General features: G+C 43.8%; 1 protein-coding gene across 5 annotated transcripts in view; it reads right to left on the reverse strand.

Annotated features, from left to right (window-relative positions):
- GORAB (golgin, RAB6 interacting) overlaps positions 1-21,636 on the reverse strand; it is a 30,514-nt gene extending 8,878 nt beyond the window's left edge. Inside the window, exons 1-5 of one of the 5 annotated variants that reach the window (XM_073644089.1) lie at positions 15,874-15,999; positions 14,114-14,226; positions 13,027-13,339; positions 9,887-9,991; positions 6,096-6,236 (exon numbers count right to left, since the gene is read on the reverse strand). In XM_073644089.1, coding sequence (XP_073500190.1) covers positions 6,096-6,236; positions 9,887-9,991; positions 13,027-13,339; positions 14,114-14,153 — 599 coding nt within the window. In that variant the 5' untranslated portion in view covers positions 14,154-14,226; positions 15,874-15,999. Of the gene's footprint in view, positions 1-6,095; positions 6,237-9,886; positions 9,992-13,026; positions 13,340-14,113; positions 14,227-15,873; positions 16,102-20,786 lie in introns of those variants that run through there. The other 4 variants (XM_073644087.1, XM_073644090.1, XM_073644086.1 and 1 more) reach the window with 4 other exon arrangements.
- Positions 21,637-22,626: the final 990 nt, after the last annotated feature.

The following is a 22,626-nucleotide window of genomic DNA, read 5'->3' on the forward strand; positions in this document are numbered from 1 at the left end:
CAATAGCTATGATACCTCTGGTAGTGACGAAGATCAGGAAGGATCAAGCGAGAGTGATTCTCATAGCCCCATTCTGGCCAAAGAGACCATGGTTCTCCCTTTTGCGGATGATGTCACGATCAGACCCATGGATCCTACCAGACACCCTGGACCTTCTAGCTCAGGGACCAATATTTCACTTTCAAGTAAAGGGTTGCCACCTAGAAGCGTGGAATTTGAGAGGGCAATATTGAGGGGCAAAGGTTTTTCATCAGGCTTAGTGTCTACTTTTTAGATTTCCTAGGAAAGCCATTAGGCCAAAAACCTCCAATTAATTCCATCCTGGAGTTCTTACAGAAGGGGTTTGAGTTAGGTCTGGCTACCAGTACACTTAAGGTCCAGGTTTCTGCCTTGGGTGTGCAATATAACCATAACCTCGCAGCCAATAAATGGATTACAAGGTTCATTAAATCTTGTGATAGATCTAGGCCAGTCTCAATACCCAAAGTTCCTCCATGGAACCTAAATTTAGTACTTGAAGCCCTAACGATGGAACCCTTTGAACCCTTTGTTCAGGAGTTGTCTGCAAAATACATAACTCTCAAAACAATTTTAGTAGCTTTAACATCGGCCTGTAGAGTGATTTGCAGGCCCTATCCATAAATCCTCCATATACACAAATATTTGAGGATAGAATAGTATTGAGGCCTGATCCAGCCTACCTTCCTAAGGTTGCGCTCAAGTTTCATAGATCTCAGGAAATTGTTCTGCCCTCCTTTTGTAATAGCCCAAAAACCCCAGGGGAACAAAAGTTTCATAACCTTGACGTTAGAAGGGCTCTATTACAATACATAAAAGTAACTAGCCAGTGGAGATGTAGCCAATCCCTGCTCGTAGCCTTCCAGGGGAGTAGGAAGGGTTATGGGGTGACATAAGCAACTATAGCCAGATGGATTAGGGAGGGTATTTCCTTAGCCGAATTGACTAGTAACACCCCGATCCCTGACGGCATCAAGGCTCACTCCACCAGAGCCGTGGCTACCTCCTGGGCAGAGAAGGCAGAGGTATAGATAGATCAGATCTGTAAGGCCGCTACATGGTCATCACCATCTACCTTTTTCAAACACTACCGTTTGGATCTATCCTGCTTATCTGACTTAACCTTTGGTAGAAGGTTGCTGCAAGCGGTGGTCCCTCCCTAAGGTGTTTCTTTCTCCAAAATTCTCTCAGGTGTGCCGTCATGGGTGAAGGGAAAACATCAAAGTTACTTACCGGTAGCCGGTTTTTCCAGAACACATGACAGCACCCATATATTCCCGCCCTTCTTCTTTCTCACCATATGAGTGTGCACGTTTGTTGGGCGTTATTTGATGTGGTGTTGGATTTTATATATAACTTTTTTATGGAGGTCCTCTCAATGCTCTAACCAACTGAAGCGGGGGAGAGGTGCCGCCCTTTTATTTCAGATGGTTTCCTGTCCTCGAAGGGCGGATCCTCTCTCAGGTGTGCTGTCATGGGTTCTGGAAAAAACGGCAACCGGTAAGTAACCTTGGTGTTTTCTTGCCAACAGGACTCTATGAGGGCTTGATTTTGGCTGGATGAGATAACATTTTCAGTGATATTTTTATATGACTTTCAGATAGCTTTTTACTAGATTTTTTTTGTGTGTCAATACAATGAAAAAGCTATATTTCTGACATGTTTTTTTTCACCTTTGCATTGTTCCCTGTAAGGCCATGTTCACACGTTGTGTTTTGCTGCGTAGTTTGCAGCAGATTTTTATGCAAATTTTCAGCTGCGTCTAGCAGTACCAGTAAAGTCTATGAGAAACCAGAATTCTCTGTTCACACATGTTGCCTTTTGTTTGCTGCGTAATTTCTGCCTTGCTTGGGTATTTGGAAAAGAGAGCATGTCACTTCTTTCAGCGTTTCTTCAGCAGATAGCGCACCTGTATTTTTGCTGCATTTTTTCACCCATAGGAAGTAATGGGTGGTCAAAAATCTGCAGTAAATCCGCAGCAAAACCTGCTTTTTTTACGCAGATGTTTTCCTGCCACAGAAAAGTTATCAGCAGATTTGCAGGAGATTGGAAGCAGAAAAAAACTTAACGTTTATGAACATAGCCTAAGGGTTGAATAAAGGAACACTGTTATAACTGGGGTTATTCTGGATACAGTAAAACAAAATGTGTTACATAAAAACAGAATTTTTAAAAAGGGGTCGTCCACTATTACTACACGCAAGCCAGGCGCCCAATCGCCGCTGGCGTCACTGTCTCCGCGTTCCCACAAATTGAACATGAAGAGGAAGTCAGGGCTGCAGCTGATCTCAGACTTCCTCATCATGTTCCGTTCGTGCGAAGGCGGGGACAGTGACGCCAGCGCTGATTGGGCACCAGGAGCCCTGGGACCGCAAGTCCCCAAAAAGAATAAACACAGGAAGGTCACAACGCAGAGAGGAAAAGATGCTACAGATGTGTCATTTTATGGAGAATATAAGCATTTACAACAGACAACATGGGAGCTAACAGGTCCCTTTTTTTGGACCAATACTAGTAACACTTTAAAAAAAAAATTGCAATCCCAGATCCTAAAGGCATATTCATACATGAGAGACACTGCTGTAATTTCAGAAAGTAAACATCTGTTCCATTAACTGGAATAATTGTGGCAGCATGCATAAGAACTGCTGAACGCCCCATGAAGAGGAATGAGACTGCTGCAGAAGTATGTGCAACCAGACCTGCCACAAGTCACTATTGTCTTACAGCCTGGCACTGAATCCAGCTATTTAATTTGAAGGATCTGAGCCAACAAAAAATTAAATTAAAATAAATACTAAAATAGTTTTATTATGTTTCTTCTTTTTCCTCTTTCTTTCCATGTACTCGCCACATGTTGAATAAATTGCTCCTTTTGTAAACTGTATATACAAATGACAAATTTCTCATGTGTAGAAATGCAATACAATGCAGTATTAGGAACCCGATTGGCTGTTGGTTACATGTACAATATAATATAGTTTACATGCAGTGCTTCTTCCAAGATTCTGTCTTTTTATTCACATCCACAACGATACTCAATATTGTGGAAATATCCATAAATTAAAGACAAAAAAAAAAAAATCAATGTAGTCTAAATATGATTTTATATATAACTTCTACTACTGCATTGGTATTAAAGGGAACCTAGCACAGAATTGTAAGATTTTATTAGCCAAAATGTAGAGGTACACCGCTTACACTTAAAAGGGGTTGTGAAAATAAGTTATCACCTAGCATTAGGAATAGTGATAACTTGCTGATAGGCAGAACCCGGACCCATCGGCGGAATGGGGCACTTTAATCTCATTACAAAATAGAGTGGCAGATAGGACGCTCTATAGTGGATGAATGGAGCGGTGGTCGAGCATACGTACTGCCACTCCATTCTGATAAAAGTTTCCCATTCTGCCAATCAATGTGGGCCCCAGCAGTTAGGCCTCACTCAACAAGTGACCATCTACGTGATGGAGTCCTGTTTACATAGGACGATGCACTGCGGAGAACAATGAAGCGCATTCATCGGGTGATTGGCAGCTGGTTAACACAGCAAGATGGAATCCTACCCATTCTAAAGAGGAGTGCCACGCAGTCCTTCATTTACACAGCAAGATAATCATTAAACAAGCGTTTAACAATTATCTCTCATTGTAAATGCAGCTTAAATGTTGGTGAGATCATCAACTCTAAGGCTGAGTGCCCACGATGCGTTTTTAAGGGTTTCCACAGCGGCAAAAACGCTGCAGAAACGCTTAAAAAACGCTTGGTAGAAGGCCTGCCATGTTCCCCAATAATAATCCACATGTGCTGTGCACATGCTGCGGAAATTTCCGCTGCGGATTATCATTGCGGAAAAACGCAGCACTACCAATTACTTTGCGGAAGCGCTGCGTTTTCGCCGCCATTGACTTGCTTGAAAAGCATGGATTACGCATCACTGCATCTGTACATGCGGAATCCAAGCGTTTCAATGTGCGGATGGTACCCGGGTCTGGAGAGGAGACTCTCCTCCGGACCCCGGTACCATAGAACCTGTAAAAAAAAGAATAAAATAAATATTATACTTACCTTCCGATGGCCTGCAGTGTGCTGGTCTTCGCTTGCCGGCAGCTCGCAATGGACTGAAGGACCTGCGCTGACATCATAGTCATGTGACGGCAGGTCCTTCAGTGTACCGCAAATTGCCAGCAAGCCAGGACGGAGCGAAGCAAGACTCCGGGGTCCATCGGAAGGCAAGTATAGATTTATTTTTTTATTTTTTGACATTCTTTGGGGTCACAGTATATAAATCCATGCCTTTTGCATGGATTTATATAGTGTGACCAAGTTGTCAAGCACTTTCCAAGTGATGCTAAAATCGCTTGGAAATCGCTTGTCAACCCGCATGCTGAAATGCATGGGAAGAATGCTTCACATCCGCTTGTCCCTGGTAGGAAAAAAGCATGTACAATCCACATGTGTTTTTTCAGCCAGTGAGATGCAGAAACGCTCAGGAAAAAAATCCTGAGCATTTCTGCATCGTGGGCACATAGCCCAAATGGAGTTCCAGCGGAGCTCCATAAGATGTTAGGGGAAATCTCTCCTTGGTCAAGCCCTAGTAACTTATAACTTTGGGCTACACACAACTTTGTCCTTAGTCTATGGCACAGGTCAGAGGTAAATGATCGTTGTATGCCACTACTACATCACAGCTAATTAAAGTGTAAAGGATAGGGCCCGCATTGCAACCCGCAAGCTACCACAACAGCGATAAGCAAGGTAGAAAAATCCAAGTGGTTCCAAATGCACTTGTTGAGGTACCTTGCATATTGCAATGTGATCCCATTCACTTGCACTATGCTGCAATGTAGCCAAGGCAAACAGTGATCTTTAGCATCACGGTTTGTGGTGTGTTCAAAGTCACCAAGTAAACCCAGTCTTAACTGATGCAATCAAAGGGTTAAACTTCTGTCAGAGTGAGTGCTAAGCTGTCATCACACAGCTGCTCACCTTCTCCAGGGTGGTATGGAACCTGTGCAAAACTACTTGTGGTAAAGCAGCTTGCTCGGCTGTATACGGAGGTAGACACAAAACACTGTCTCTAAGTTTCGGGTTGGTTTATTAAAACGTCATAAACCAACCTAAAGTTTGTAAAATAAACACAGTCCACTCGGCATAACAGCAAAACAAAATACAAAAATACAGCACAGTCCGTATATCGGCCGGGGTCTGGCCACTCAGGGTTAGCCACACACGGTTCAGCATAACACATGCAAACTCCTCTCTGGAGCAGGTTTCTCCAGATACTGAACAACACCTGCGTCACAAGGCTGGCTATTTACAGCCCAGACCACACCCTGGGGTGGAGATATGATGAATGGCCTCCCGCCCACACGATGGCTATTCACATCAAACATGCCCTTTTAAATATGGCTGATTAACCCTTCCATGCAGGAGAAGACCAGGGCTGTGGAGTCGGAGCCCGAGCCCATTTTGGTGGAGTCAGAATAAAATTGACCGACTCCGACTCCTAAAATATATAATAAATTGGGTACAGTAGTACAATGTAGTTTGTGGGGAATATTTTTTTCATAAGAATTTGGGAAAGTTATGAAATGTCCTATAAATGTCTGTCCTATTCCTGATCTAAGGGTCTAGACTTTTAGCTGAGCTGAATCTGTGCTACAGTAAATTATCACTTAAACATGAGCCATGTATGAGGGAGTCGGAGTCGTTGTCATGGAAATTGAGGAGTCGGAGGTTTGGCTTACAGACTCCACAGCCCTGGAGAAGACTTCCATATTTCACATCACTGAAGCGAATAGCCTCAGTGAAACATATCTCCCCTCCAGTATTCTGCCAGTGACTTTGTCACATACTGTACTGCGTGGAATAAAACCACTTACCCTCCACCTTAAAAATGGGTTACTGATGCACTTTACGGTTCAAAAGAAAAGCACTCTAAGTTTCCTAATCATAATTTGTGGAACATGTAAGCATTGAAAATTAAAACTATTATAACATTGTAAACACATGTATTCTGTATATTTTACTTAACAATAAGGTGTTACACTGCTACAAGTTGTTATAGAGCTTACTTAGCTTGGGAAAACTCAATACATGCTTGCTCAATTCGGTTCCTTAAAATACCAATGTCTGTTGACACCATCTCATCCAGGGCTTGAAGCTGCTTCTGGATTTTATTGAGTTTCACAGCCTCCGCTTGTGTCCTTTTTGATCTTCATGGGAAAAAAAAAAACAAAAAACAATGAAATAATATATATTGATTTTCAAAATAAAACACCCATAAAGCATACAAGATGTACCGATCTGTAAACACCATAAAAGCAATGGAAATGGTCATAGAAAAAAAGTCAAGAAACGAGCGCCAGATTTAATCAAGGACATACAGCACTGTCAATCTTGTTCTGCACCAAGCATGACATACAGCTCTGCATTAAAGGGGCCTAGCTAAACAATGTTCAATGGCTGCAAAATATTCAATATTGTTTTGCATCATGTTATGGTGCTAAATTCTGGTTACATATAAACAATTACACCAAAAATCCTTCAGGCGGCGTTAGTGGGACACAGTAGGTGGTACATTCAAGATTATGTGTCAAGTATATCAATATCAACAATTATCTATCTATCACGGGCGGAGACCCTTAACCCCTTATGCCCCACGGGTGGTTTGCACGTTAATGACCAGGCCAATTTTTACAATTCTGACCACTGTCACTTTATGAGGTAATTACTCTGGAACGCTTCAACGGATCCCCCTGATTCTGAGAATGTTTTTTCGTGACATATTGTACTTCATGATTATGGTAAAATTTCTTCGATATTACTTGCGTTTATTTGTGAAAAAAATGGAAATTTGGCGAAAATTTTGCAATTTTCAAAATTTTAATTTTTATGCCCTTAAATCAGAGAGATATGTCACACAAAAGAGTTAATAAATAACATTTCCCACATGTCTACTTTACATCAGCACAATTTTGGAACCAAAATTTACAAAACCATTTTTTTTTTAGGGACCACATCACATTTGAAGTCACTTTGAGAGGTCGTTATGACAGAAAATACCCAAAAGTGACACCATTCTAAAAACTGCACCCCTCAAGGTGCTCAAAACCACATTCAAGAACTTTATTAACCCTTCAGGTGCTTCACAGGAATTTTTGGAATGTGGAAGAAAAAAATGAACATTTAACTTTTTTCACAAAAATGTTACTTTAGACCCAATTTTTTTTATTTTCGCAGCGGTAATAAGAAAAAATGGACCCCAAAATTTGTTGTACAATTTCTCCTGGGCACGCAGATACCCCATATGTGGGGAAAAACCACTGTTTGGGCACACGGCAGGGCTCGGAAGGAAAGGAGCGCCATTTGACTTTTTGATTGTAAAATTTGCTTGAATAATTAGCGGACGCCATGTTGCATCACTTGTGGGGGAGCTCCAATGTTTAGGCACACAGGGGCTCTCCAAACGCAACATGGTGTCCGCTACCAATTTGAGCCGATTTTCCATTCAATTTGTTAGCTGACACCATGTCGCGTTTGGAGAGCCCCTGTGTGCCTAAACATTGGAGCTCCCCCACAAGTGACCCCAATTTGGAAACTATACCCCTCAAGGATTTTATTAAGGGGTATAGTGAACATTTTGAACCCAGAGGTACGACACAGAATTTGATAACATTAGGTCATCATATTGAATAAGTTTTCATTAGTCTTGAGCGCAAGTGCTCGCTACTTGAGTTTGCATCGGGTACTCAGGTATGCACCATGTACTGCGTGTGCTCGAGTGACATGCTCGAGTCCCTGTCCCGCATGTTTCACGGTTATTAGACACCCAAAAAAAAACATGCGGGGATCGCTCGTGCATGGCAGGCAATCCCCGCAAAGTTTTTTTGGCCGCGAAGCATATGGGGCGGAGACTCGAGCATGTCACGCAAATACCCACGATACTCAATGCATACCAGAGCACCCAATGCAAACTCAAGTCGCGAGCACTTGCGCTCAACACTAGTCGCCATATCGTTATCTTTTTTCTTACTTTTGAAAAAAATCCCAACCCCATCACAACCCTAACCCCAAACCCAGCCCTAACCCTAACCCTAGCACAAACCTAACCCGAGAGTTTATTTTTTACGCCGTTCCTCGTGCGGTATAAGTGATTAGACGACTTTATTCTTCGGGTCGGTGCGATTACAGCGATACCAGAATCATATGGGGTTTTTATGATTGATAGCTGTCACACACTAAAAAGACGCATTTTTTGTAAAATCTAGTTTTTGCATCGCCATATTTTGAGAGCTATAATTTTTCCAGATTTTGGCCGACAGAGTCATGTGATGGCTTGTTTTTTGCACTTTTACATAATAAAAGCAATTTTATAGAAAAAATTATTTTTTAGCATCGCTTTATTCTGAGAGCTATAACTTTTTTATTTTTCGGCTGATGGAGCTGTATGGCAGCTTGATTTTTGCGGGACGAGATGACGTTTTCAGTGGTACCATTTTTATTTATATTTGTCTTTTTGATCGCGTGTTATTCCATTTTTTGTTTGGCGGTATGGAGATAAAGCATTGTTTTTTGCTTCGGTTTTTTTAAAAAATTTTTACCGTGTTCACTGAAGGGGTTAACTAGTGGGACTGTTTTATAGGTCAGGTCGTTCCGGACGCGGCGATACCAAATATGTGTACTTTTATTGTTTTTTTTTTATAATAATATTTATTGATGGGTACATTATATTTTTATTTTTGGTGGATTATTTTTTTTATTTTTTATTTTATATTTTTAAAAATTTTTTTTTTTTTTTCTTTTTCTTCACTTTATGACAGTTTTTTAACTTTTTTACTTTGCCCCACTATGGGACTTTCACTTTTTTTTCTCTGATCGCCTGCATGGCACAGGAATGGAGCACCATCCCTGTGCCATGCAGGCTGTCAGCGCTGGACAGGGAGAAGATAGTTTGGAGATGCACTGCGCATGTCCAAAAAATCTTCCTGCTGTCTGGTGACCCGGATGTTGTCATGACAACATCGGGTCGTCATGGCAACATCCTGGAAGCCACGGCAGACAGCGCTGGAGGCCGGAAGAGGAGGCGAGTATCCCGATCACTTCCCCTTGCCACCGCAATGCTGCGATCGACTTCGATCGCAGCATTGCGGGGGTTAATGTGCCGGGAGCGGTGCGGGACCGCTCCCTGCACATTGTCACAGTACAGGGGATCAGCTATCAGCTGACACCCAGCGGCGATCGCGCCCGCACAGCCTGTGTGCGGGCCAAATCGCCAGGGCGTATAAATACGTATCTGGTCCATAAGTCCCAGGGCACAGATACGTACTAATACGCTCTATGTCGTAAAGGGGTTAAAAAACATATATAAAAAAAATAAATCACAATTTTGTTCGTTGTGACCCAGAATCATTGGCTGAATTTCAGGACTTCTGGATTGTGAGATGCTGCATTACCCCCTAAGGCCCTAAGAAAACCAGTGTTTCTTTGGGTTTTGTTTTTACTGCATTCACTGTGTTGCAAAAATTACCTGGAAACATAATTCTCCAGCTTAGTACAATTATGGTAATTCCAAACTTCTCCTGGAGTGGCGCTTTCACTTAAATGCTGCAGTCAAGAGATAGCAGCACGTAAGTGGTTAAATTACAGTAATCAGATCATAGTAACAGGCAGAAGTCTTCTATGCAACATAGCCGCCATCTATGATAAAAATGTACGTGATAAGGGGCTAAAGGCAATCTGTCACCAGAAAATCAGGTCTTTGTGGTAAATGTATTTTTTAATGTATAGCTTTTTTGTATTCACTTTACCATGAATAAAATCTAAAAATAAAGGAATATAATATGAAACAAAGAAAGCGCTTCACCTTTCAGCAATTGCTTTTGCAAGTAGAGCTTTCTTGCGTTTATTTTTTTCTTCCATTAAGCGCTGCTCTAGTTGAAGTTGTTCCAAACGAGTTTTCTCTCTTCTGCTGGTATAAAGGCTACAGTAAATGTCATTTTTCAATGTATCAAGGTAATATATATTATCGGCACAGAGCACTAAAGGTTTACCTCTAGGATTAATTATAAAGCAAAATATATCATCCACTACCATGCAAAACAATGGAAACACTTGCTTATCAGAAGTTGTAGCACTCTATGCTGCTGAACTGTGAATTGTATTCTATGGAAAAAATTCCTGACCTCAACAGTTGCTCCCCAGCAGCCTTAAAGCTCCATTAGGGCAGGGCCGTGATCTGTGACCACAGCTATGATACAGGAGGCCAAGATACAGGAGGCCAAGATACAGGAGGCCAGGATACAGGAGGCCAGGATACAGGAGGCCAGGATACAGGAGGCCAGGATACAGGAGGCCAGGATACAGGAGGCAGACATGCTTACGATCTCATCATTGTTCAGTCTTCTGTTCTCTCTCCCCCTTTACAGCTCTGATTTTTTATCCAAAGAAGTAAATTCTTTTATATTAGCTTAAAATAGAGTTTAGACAGCTGTAAGTAAAATCGTTCATTGGAGAACCGTATGCCATCTGCATGTCCATTTTCACATCTGTATATCAGTTTCTGGCATCTAATTTTATATATTGAAAAAAAAAAATATATAAAAATGCCAAATACAGTTTCTTATGTTAATATTTACAAAGGATCCATTAAAAAAAATTGCCATACAGATGGTGTCCTTATGGCATATTTTTATTTTATTTTCTCACTTATATAGCACCATTAATTCCACAGCGCTTTACAGACATTACAAATGAAGTTAATGGGAGACTCCGATTTTCTACATGCCGACCATCATTTATCTGAACTACCTATACAAGTGCATTGGTCTGAGCAATCCGTCTGGGACACGGAGAGCAGAGGGACCAAAAATACACCTGTCTGAATGAGTGAGTGCATGGAGGACTGACACTATACAGCCAGACTGCTGGTATAATAGCCTGGATCTTATAATCAATGAGAAAAGGGAGACTAGCAGGTAACTGCAACTTAGACAGAGGAGACTTAGTAAAGGGCAATTAGACAGTAGGTTTAAAGGCGGTTATTAGACCTGCTGCATTATTTGGTTTTAATAAGCTAATCTGTGCGGTATAGCAATATAAAAGACTCCTGTAAAATTATTATTTTTTTCTTTTTTAAATCTTTAAGGATTTTCACTCCTTGTTACCAGTCTCTTCTTTTAGTTTAGGAATTCTCCTGTGATTTTTTTTACTAACAAAACCCATCATACTTTGCACCCAAGCAGTAGTGGGCACATGTCTCTGCCCACTCACTACACCCTCATTGGCTATCTAGAGACTGTGCCGCCCACATTGCTCTGAACCATTCATTTCAGCATTGGAGCAATAAGAGCAGGGATTCTGGTGGTACAGAACCCATCACCTACCCTTTATTACAATTCTGGGTGTAAAGGGCAGTGTTACATGGCCTCATTTAGTATACTGTGCAATAAATACTGGCCCAGCATCCTAAGTCGGCCAGCCCCTTCCTCCTCCTGCTACACTGATTGTCATGCTGGCTTCTGATTGAGGGCGCTGTGTGGATGACACAAGATGAGTCATCTACATAAAGTAGGGCAGGAAGACAGCGATTGGGGGGCTAAAGGAGGCGCTGAGCAAGACCAGCAATGCTATCTCGACTCGACCACCCCTTATGGGAGGATTATACAAGGTATTTTTGGGATATGCAGAGTGGGTTGAGGACTTATGTACAGGTTGCTAGACTGCTGTTAAAGAGGCAATAATGTTATAAGCTAAAGCAATTCTTGGGAAAACCTGGTGCCAGGCTCCCTTTAACCCTCTTTACAGTCCATGATTATGGACAGTGGATTTCGTTCTGCATCCATCCTTGTACAGCGTCAGCACTCCATCTACACAGCAGTACACCAAAAGCATGGAAAACAAAATTAACACTTTCTACTCTGCTGTCTTGTCTGCAGTATTCCCATTATCAAGTCAAAGCTCTGCAAAAGAAATATATTTATGCACGCTATATATTGGTGAAAAGTATATATATATAGGTGAAAAGTTTGCACACACCTGTTCATGCAATGTATTTCTTTGCTCTTACTGGAATGTGGACTTTGTAGATTCAGACTGAAAGCAGTAAAACAACCATGGGACATGTAGAAACAAAGAGTAAAGAAACATGTAAAACTTTAGATTATTCAAAGCACCTCCATTTTCCACTGATGATAACTTTACACACTCTTCTCATTTTATCAAGCAGCTTCATTCACCTGGAATAGCCTTCCAACAGTCTTCAAGGAATTCCCAAAGGTGCTGAGCTGCTTTGCCTTCACTCTGTGGTTAAACTTATCCCAAACATCGCAGTTGTGTTGAGGTAGCGCGATTGTGGAGGCCAGATCATCTGAGACAGAACTACATCCATCTCCTTCGTCACGTAGCACTTACACAGCCTGGAGGTCTGTTTTGGATCATTGTCTTCATAAATGCACTTGAGGATTCCATCAAGGCTCTAGAATTTTCCTTTATTGACTGACTTTCACATCTTTAAGTAATGATGGACTGTTTTCCCTCTTTATTTAGCTGACAGCTTCTTGCTATATATATGGCTCAGCACTGTATGGATCTGTGTGCCAACATTGCCTCTGCAAAATACACCCAAGGATCGCAAACACATTCTGAAAACCGGTGATGCCACAAACTCTTGATGAGCCAGACCTGTTCACCAGAAGCTATTCCAGGTGACTACCAGATGAAGCTGTTTGAGAAAATGCCAAGGGGATGCAAAGTTGTCAGAGTAAAAGGCCCTACTTTGAGGAATATAAGGTTTTACACATACTCTAGTTCCACATGTGTTTCTTTACTACTTGTTTCTATAAGTGTTCTTTGGTGGTTTGCTGCTTTTAGTCAATCTACAATATGCACATTCCAATAAAAACAAAGAAACCCATTACTTGAACAGGTGTTTCCAACCATTACATGAACATTGTATACAATTTTGTATTAATTTGTGTACATGAAAAGAAAAAAAGACTTACTAACAGTTCCACCTCTTTTTTTGACAGTTCTTCATCCTCCTTTGCCCTCATAGTAGGTGAATCTGTTGTGACTTCTTTGTTGTCCACAACTGGTTGTTTAGATGTTTCTTCTAGAGATTTCTTGACTTGTGTTGAACTGGGAGAGTATACTGGAGTAGTAGTATTTTTTTGAATGGATGAGGAATGGTTTTGTTGTGCAGCAGGAACTTTATCTTGCTTAGCCAGCTTCTGAACTGGGACCTTTTTCCCTTGAGGCTCTTGGCGGCTTAAAAATGCTTCAGGTGGGCAAGCTCCTGAACCCTTAGGGTCTGGCAATCCTGATAAAATTTTAAAAAATGTAGTTATTAATGAATCCACTTTGGTTAGGAAACAGAAGGCAAAAGATCAGTGCACATGCTTTGGCCATTCTGTGAGCTCCCCAACTACCTGGACACATACTTTTCTGCTTGTAGATTTCACGTCAGAGAAAAGAGGAGCGGCATAAGGTTTAGAAACAGAAATTAGTAAGCCACTCTTACAATAAATCTCTGGCTTCCTCATATCAGAGAATGGGGTCCCCTAACTGATGTTTCACATTCCTGGAAGGAGGCCGTGAATGAGAGGTCTTGTCGACGCAATCAGCACTTTCCACTGTAATTTGTGAAAGTTGCTAAAAACAAGTCTGTTACACTCAATGAGTTTAAAAACACACCAGGTGTTGGAAACACAGTCAGTTTTTCTCTTCCGCACCTTCCACACCCCAATTATATTCTAACAACATGTCTCAAGAATAGCCTTTGTTTTAATGGCTCTAATAAAGATTTTATAATTTTATACTACTGAATGTGGATCCTTTTCACTCAAAGCTCCCTGTTACACTCATACCTAGAGGGGTCGATGATTCAAGGCTGGCATTTTCTATGCCCGCCTTGATACAGAATCTGCTGGAGTAAGATGTGCCAAATTAATTAAGCGTTGTGCGCATCAGAGACAAAGTGTATTCCAGTCAACTTTTCAAAGAGTTGGTGGAGATGACTATTCCCACTAGGTCACACTATTCAGACAGTTCCCTTTAAATGTTGTATTCTTTAAAATAAAGAAAAGATACTCACCTTCTGCGCCGGGCTCCCAGGACTTGCGTGACATTGTCATGCCATGTGAGTGCTGCAGCGACTGCTAACAAGCTACTTTGCTCATGATTCCTCCAGACGAAAACTTGGAACGTCTAAGGGAAGTGGTGCCAAAATAGGAGAGAGTATGTTATTTGTATTCTACACTGGGGAACATAGTATTTAAAGGGGTTGTCCACTACTTATTATTGCCCCCACAATGTATCCCCCCGGGGCCCATAAGTGTCTTTGTAATTACCTTCTGTTGCAGTTACTGCCTGTGAGCGGCGCTATCCCTGGCCGCTCACAGGCATCACGTGACCCCCGGCTGCAGCCAGCTCTGACATCCGCTGATGTCACGTCATGATTTCGGATGCTGCAGGGGGGTCTCTGTCTTCGGCGTTCCACCGGTGGCTGCTGGGTTGTGGGCGGAGTTACCCCGCGCGTCACACCCGGCATCCACCGCGCACTCTCCTTCTCCCCATTCATCGGGAAAGCGCGCGGTGGATGCTGGTTGTGACGCGTGGGGTAACCCCGTCCACAGCCCAGCATCCACCGCGTCACTGATGTCACGTCAAGTGAGGCATGACATCAGTGGCGGGTCATGTGATGCCTGTGAGAGGCCACCGACAGAGCCGCTCACAGGCAGAAACTGCAACAGAAGGTAACTACAAAGACACTTATGGGCCCCGGGGGATACATTGGGGACATAATAAAAAGTTGTGGCCAACTTCTTTAAGAAGGGGATGTCTGAGTAGTAGACAACCCTTTCCATACTATAGGAGTGCTGGCGTTGTTTTATATTTTTCTGCATTGCTGGGTGTGTCTCCCTCCTGGGCCGTGCACCCTTATCCACCCATCTTTCCCAGACATGTTTTAATTAGAGTCCAACCCAGATCCTCTCTCTTCCACAGTTCTTTTGAGGACTGGTTAGGTCTACAGAGAGCTGAGACACCAGAGATAGGGAACCTCCACCAAAGTCACCTTGCTGGTGGATGGCTTATATAATTTTTTTATAAAAAAAAAAAAAAAAAAAAAAATGTTCACAAAGTACCTTATGTTTTCAGATATGTAGTGGAATGCATGTATTCCCTAATCAGTGTGCTAATGTATGCATATATACCATGAAAAGTACTTGTCATAAAATTATATTTGTGTGCGGGAAGAGTATACCTGAATTAAAGATGAAGCTCCATTCCTAATTAACATCAGGTATGTAGTCAGTAAATTCTAATATATATCTGTCCGGCCTTGTTCCCACATATTGTTGCAAATAGTCACGGGAGTCATAAAAAAAAATACGTTCATTAAAAAGTCACACATTGACTGCCAAAGTTTTGAAAATAATCAAATGTGAAGTGACCAGGAACCTATTATCCTCCAGTGCTATCATGGTCCAGACTTTCAACCTCCCTGGAGCCCAGAAACACAAGGTGTTCAGTGCTCAAAAGACATTGCCAAGGTAAGGAAGGCTGAAATCCGACCATCACTGAACAAGCCACAAGCTGAAAAGTCAAGAGTGGGCCAAGATATATCCAAAGGTTTATGGACTGATGAGATGAGAGTGACTCTTGATGGGCCAGATGGATGGGCCAGAGGCTGGATCAGTAAAGGGCAGAGAGCTCCACTCCGACTCAGATGTCAGCAAAGTGAAGATAGGGTACTGCTGTGGGCTGGTATTATTAAGGATGAGCCAGTTGGACCTTTTCAGGTTGAAGAACATAAAAAAAAACAAAAAAAAAACACACAACTCCCAAACCTACTGCCAGTTTTTAGAAGACACTTTCTTTAAAGGGAATCGGTCACCTCCCTGGGCGATATCAGACCTCTACTATGGGCATACAGGGTATAGAAAAGTAAATGTATACCTACCTGTATGGCCCATACTAGAGGTCTGATTGCAGAGAAAAGCACTTCTTTTTTCCACAGGCTTGGCGAAGAAATTCCTGCTTATCTGCTTATTATTCCCCTAAATCCCCGCCTCTCTGCTTAATTACCATACCCCCCCCCCCTCCCCTGCACGTCACAGGGCCCTGTGCCAGGCGTGTGACGTGCACTGTGCTCCTTGACTTCCCGGGCATGAGCAAAGAGTCAGTACATCTGACATCAGATATTGGGTCTGTTACAGATCTGGAAATACACAGCATGTCTAGAACACGCTGTGGATTTATTACCATGCTCACATACAGTGCCTTGAAAAAGTATTCATACCCCATATAACTTTTCCACATTTTTTCACGTTACACCCATAAACTTAAAGCACTACTACAGCATTTTTTTTCTCAGTGCTGGAGTGGCGCTTTAAATGTAAGCCCCCTGCCTCTGTTCTTATACTCACCTTCCGACGGCTCCACCTTTTACAGACGCCGCTCTGGTTCCGTGTCGCCATCTTGTGCCAGTTATTTCTGACTGGTCGGAAGTCAGAAGCTGAGCCACAAAAGCTCACTGCAACGCTATGAGAGCCAGAACGAGGCTCTCAGATGTATTGAAAAGTGACCTCTGACGCGCTCTCCATGAAACACTGGAGCTGCCGGCAGGTCACTTTTCGCCGAAGCCTGACAGGAGCGATGCTGGAAAAGGATGAAGGCGGCAGCAGGTGAGTATGAGACAGGGGGCAGTGAAATTACATTTAAAGCACCACTCCAGTGGTGCAATAAAAAAAAACAAAACATGCTGGAGTGGAACTTTAAATATATTTTAATGGGATTTCATGTGTTATACCTACACTAAGTAGTATTTGTGGAGTGTAAAGGAGGAAATGATACATTGTTTTCTAAACATTTTAAAATAGAAATCTGAAAATCGTGACCTACATTTGTATTCAGCCCCAAAATAAAGACTTTGTAGGACCACCTTTTACTGCTAGTCTTTTGGAGTATATCTCTACCAGCTTTGTACATCTAGAGGCTGAAAGCTTTCCATATTCTTCCTTACAAACTAGCTCTAGCTCAGTGAAATTGGATGGAGGTGTCTGTAAACAGCAATTTCCCCATCTTTGGTGTGGGAGGAAACCAACGCAAACACAGGGAGAACATACAAACTCCTTGTAGATGTTGTCCTAGGTGGGATTTGAACCCAGGACCCCAGCGCTGCAATGTTAACCATTGAGCCACCTATGCAGGGCCCATTATACTGCACGGAGCACCATGTGGGGCCCATTCTACTGCACAGAGGACCATTCTACTGCACGGAGGACCACGTGGGGCCCATTCTACTGCACGGAGGACCACGTGGGGCCCATTCTACTGCACGGAGGACCACGTGGGGCCCATTCTACTGCACGGAGGACCACGTGGGGCCCATTCTACTGCACGGAGGACCACGTGGGGCCCATTCTACTGCACGGAGGACCACGTGGGGCCCATTCTACTGCACGGAGGACCACGTGGGGCCCATTCTACTGCACGGAGGACCACGTGGGGCCAATTCTACTGCACGGAGGACCACGTGGGGCCAATTCTACTGCACGGAGGACCATGTGGGGCCAATTCTACTGCACGGAGGACCATGTGGGGCCAATTCTACTGCACGGAGGACCATGTGGGGCCAATTCTACTGCACGGAGCACTATGTGGGGCCCATTATTCTGCACGGAGCACTATGTGGGGCCCACTATTCTGTATGGAAAGCAATACAGGGCCCATTATACTTTGTGGAGGGCTGTGTGGGGGTCACAGTTGGGGACTCATTCTGTGATGGGGTCACCATACTTTGCCTGGTGGGTACAGTAGGGTCATCATACTGTGCATGTGGAGGAATTCACTGTGTGGTGTCTTGCTGTGTTTGGGGCACTTTTGTTGGCATTATACTTTATTATATGCATTATTCAAGGTTTTTTATCCTTTATTACTTATTTCAATTAGGTTATTGGCCCATATTCTTTTTACATCTCTTACATAACATATTATATTATTTCAATATGCTGTGGGACAACCCCTTTAAGTTTGTTTACATATGAAAAGGTTCATCGTTATATTTCATGATAGGGAAAAACGTCCTTAATTTTAGACTTTTTTTATATAAATATCAAGGTTGCCTGAGACTTTGTCCAAGTTTTTAATTTTGTCCCTCTGTGTGTTTGAGTTTGACATCCCTGATCTAACAGGTTTTCCTCCAGGATTGCCCTGTATTTAGCTCCATCCATCTTCTTTTCATCAACTGACCAACTTCTTTGTAGAGACAGACCCCAAAAGACTTGCAGCAGTAATTCCAGTGAAAGGTGGTCCTACAAATTATTGACTCAGGTGGGCTGAATACAAATGCACAACACAATTTTCACATTTATATTTTTTCAATAATTAGAAAACGGTGTTATTAATTCCTTTACACTTCACAAATCCTTGCTACTTTGTGTTGATATATCACATAAGATACTTATCAATTTGTGGGCGAAACGTGAGAAAAAATGTGGAAAAGTTCATAGGGTATGAATACTTTTTCAAGGCACTGTAGGCTTGAAAATCAGTAAACTTTCAACCACAGATGTGTGCAGAAAATCTGCTGTGTACAAAAGTATTTTGGATTATATTTTATGACATCTTAAGCACATGATTTAAAATTACCTGGGTGTCAATTTAGCCTGCAGATTTTTACAGCAGATGTCACACTTTATGGTACGTTCCGTATTGGCTACAGCTTTTGTTGCAGAAAGTTCTGTCTGTTATTGAGATGAATGAAACTTGTTCAATCGCAGATATTTCTCCAATAAAATCTGCAGAATGGGAATTGCCCCTTACAGTGAATGTACAGGGCGAGGTCCATCAGCAGCACTTCTGCTACAACTCTTAGGCTATGTGCCCACGATGCAGAAATGCTCTGGATTTTTCCTGAGCGTTTCTGCATCTCCCTGGCAGAAAAAACGCATGTGGATTGTACATGCGGATTGTACATGCGTTTTCCTGCCAGGTACATGCGGATGTGAAGAGTTCTTCACATGCATTTCCGCATGCGGGTTGACAAGCGCTTTCCAAGCGATTTTAGCATCACTTGGAAAGAGCTTGTGACAACTAGGTCACACTATATAAATCCATGCAAACAGCATGGATTTATATAGTGTGACCTTAAAGAATGGTAAAAAATAAAAAATAAATCTATACTTACCTTCCGATGGCCCCTGAAGTCTTGCTTCACCGTCCTGGCTGCTGGCAGCTCGCAGTACACTGAAGGACCTGCCGACGTGAGCATCGCGTGACCTGTCACATGACTATGACGTCAGCGCAGGTCCTTCAGTCCATCGCGATCTGCTGGCATGAGAGGACGAGCGCACCGGGGCCATCAGAAGGTAAATATAACATTTATTTTATTATTTTTTTTACAGGTTCTATGGTACCCGGGTCCAGAGGAGAGTCTCCTCTTCTCTAGACCCGGGTACCATCCGCACATTGAACGCATGGAATGCTCATCTACATATACAGTGATGCGGATGCCATGCGTTCCAATGCAAGTCAATGGCGGCGAAAACGCAGCGCTTCCGCAAAATAATTTGTAGTGCTGCGTTTTTTTCCGCAATGATAATCCGCAGCGGAAATTTCTGCAGCATGTGCACAGCACATGTGGATCATCATTGGGGAACATGGCAGGCCTTCTACCATGCGTTTAAGCGTTTCTGCAGTTTTTTTGCCGCTGCGGAAAAGCTTAAAAAACGCATCGTGGGCACTCAGCCTTACATGATTTGCTGTGCGCCATAAGTCCTGCTGTGGATCAGTCCTGTGTGGGTGCATCTTAAGTAAGGGGTTGGTTTTTATCAACCATCTTCACTTCCTGTACTTTGTTGCAGAATTTCATTGCAGGTTTCGCTACAAATACAAGAATTATGAACCGAATCTGTGTCTAGGCCACCCCTGATGACGGGACGGATGCAACTCACCTAGGCCACCCCTGATGAAAGGACGGACGCAAGTCGCCTAGGCCACCCCTGATGACGGGATGGACGCAAGTCGCCTAGGCCACCCTTGATGACGGGATGGACGCAAGTCGCCTAGGCCACCCCTGATGACGGGATGGACACATGTCTCCGTGGTACAGAACCTTGGGCCAGTGAGCGCCTGTGACCACGAATATGCAGGCAGCCGCCCACTCTGGCCCATTTGCTAATACAGGTGCACTGCTGAGCCGCACTCCTGACGGTAACTGTCACACACTAGTTCTGGCAAGTTCTTTTCCAAATTTAAAGGGGTTTTTCACTTTTAGTAAAGTAGATCCCAAACGCTCTAACATAACAAACAGAGCAGATACTCATCCTCCCCAGGTCCAGCACCGCCTCCCTGGATGCTGCTCGGGTCTCTGTTTTGGCTGTAGCAGTGACATCACATCGGCAGCTCACCGCTGCGGCTAATCACTGAGCTCAGCGGCTGTGCCAAGATAAATTACATAGGCTGCTAAACTCAGTGATTAGCTGCAGTGGTGGCCTGAGCAGTGACAGGGAGGCGCAGTACCTCCACAGCTTTCCCTTTTACAGCGTTTGGGGTAAAAACAATTTAAAGGGAACCTGTCACCAGAAAAAAACGCTATTAACCTAAAGATATGGGGTTAATCTGCAGGATAACAGTCTTTTTTTCTGGCGACAGGTTCCCTTAATTGCAATTTCCCCAAAAGAAATGTTTCCAGTGGGTAATGAACTTGTTGAAGCCAGTAACGCCCGTGGACTGCGGCCAGTCACAGCCCTGCAGCACTGTACCTGGCCGGGACCTCATCCTCCTCAGCTCGTCCTCAGAGAAGCCGGCCCAGCCCGCCATCCGCGCAGCTCCAGACATGGGAGAGGGCAGCCTCCTCCGTATTTAGTGCAGCCTCTCCTGTGGTCACAGCAGCCTCCTCCGTATTTAGTTCAGCCTCTCCTGTGGTCACAGCAGCCTCCTCCGTGTTTAGTGCAGCCTCTCCTGTGGTCACAGCAGCCTCCTCCGTGTTTAGTGCAGCCTCTCCTGTGGTCACAGCAGCCTCCTCCGTATTTAGTGCAGCCTCTCCTGTGGTCACAGCAGCCTCCTCCGTATTTAGTGCAGCCTCTCCTGTGGTCACAGCAGCCTCCTCCGTGTTTAGTGCAGCCTCTCCTGTGGTCACAGCAGCCTCCTCCGTATTTAGTGCAGCCTCTCCTGTGGTCACAGCAGCCTCCTCCGTATTTAGTGCAGCCTCTCCTGTGGTCACAGCAGCCTCCTCCGTGTTTAGTGCAGCCTCTCCTGTGGTCACAGCAGCCTCCTCCGTATTTAGTGCAGCCTCTCCTGTGGTCACAGCAGCCTCTCCTGTGGTCACAGCAGCCTCCTCTGAAGCCACGACAGCGTCCGCCTCCTCTATATTTACAGCAGCTTCCGCCTCACACGCGTCCTGCCACGTCACAGCCCGGGCTCAGGACCCCAGAGGACTGTCCGGAGGTGCCTGGCGGAAGATACGGGGTAGGCGCTCCGCAGCCCCTGCCCTCCTCGCCTCCTGTGTATATGCGGAGACACAGGCGGGACTGCGCCGCCGGCTGGTTGCTGTGGAAGGCCAGGTCTAGTGACTGACATGTCTGCTGGGCGGGAGTGTGGAGGGAGCTGTGACGTGGGGAGGCCGTAGCCTCCAGAGACGAGGCTGGCAGCTCCTGGCACCCTGTCCACGCTACCATGCTCAAGTTAGATTCATAGTCGGCATTTTTTTCCTGTTTTTTACAGGTTTAACAACAAAATGAAAGATCACAATAATAAAATACACTGCAGCCAGGAGCCCTGATGTCAATACACTTAATAGCAGCTAAAAATTATAAAATTACCACAAAATGGGCATCAAAGTGTCTCCGAAGGGTGATACTGAAAGGGTTAAGTTCCTTTGGGCCGCTGTTCTCACACTGCAGACACTGATCAGGGTGCCCCACATCTACTCCAGGTCTCTAGCCTGACCCAAACGGCTTCTGGGCATCATAGCGGGCAAATAGCCAATTCTTCCAGATTTGAATAAGTAACTGGTGTTTTTAAGGGGTTAAATGACCTTGGGCCTCTGGTCTTACAGCATCAGCTCAAAACAGGAAGACCCACATCAAAATCAGGGTTTTTTAAGGCTGACTGGAAGGTTACTGATCAAGAATTACAACTTTGTGCTGATTTGAATAAGTTACTGGTTTGTTTTCAGGGTTAAAGAGGTTGTCTGGTCTCAGGCTGTGTGCCCACAATGCGTTTTTTAAGCGTTTCCGCAGCGGCAATTCCGCTGCAGAAACGTTAAAAAAATGCATGGTAGAAGGTCTGCCATGTTCCCCAATGATAATCCGCATGTGTTGTGCACATGCTGCGGAAATTTCCACTGCGGATTATCATTGCGGAAAAATACACAGCACTACCAATTATTTTGCGGAAGCGCGGCATTTTCGCCGCCATTGACTTGCATTGAATCGCTTAATATCCGCATCACTGCATCTGTATATGCGGAATCCATGCTTTTCAATGTGCGGATGGTACCCGGGTGTGGAGGACAGGAGACTCTCTTCCAGACCTCGGTACCATACAACCTGTGAAAAAAAGAATAAAATATTATATTTACCTTCTGATGACCCCTGCTCT

This window comes from Phyllobates terribilis, unplaced genomic scaffold (genome assembly GCF_046119375.1).
Source record: "Phyllobates terribilis strain yellow unplaced genomic scaffold, ASM4611937v1 Scaffold_8__6_contigs__length_399053987, whole genome shotgun sequence".
Lineage (NCBI taxonomy): Eukaryota > Metazoa > Chordata > Amphibia > Anura > Dendrobatidae > Phyllobates > Phyllobates terribilis.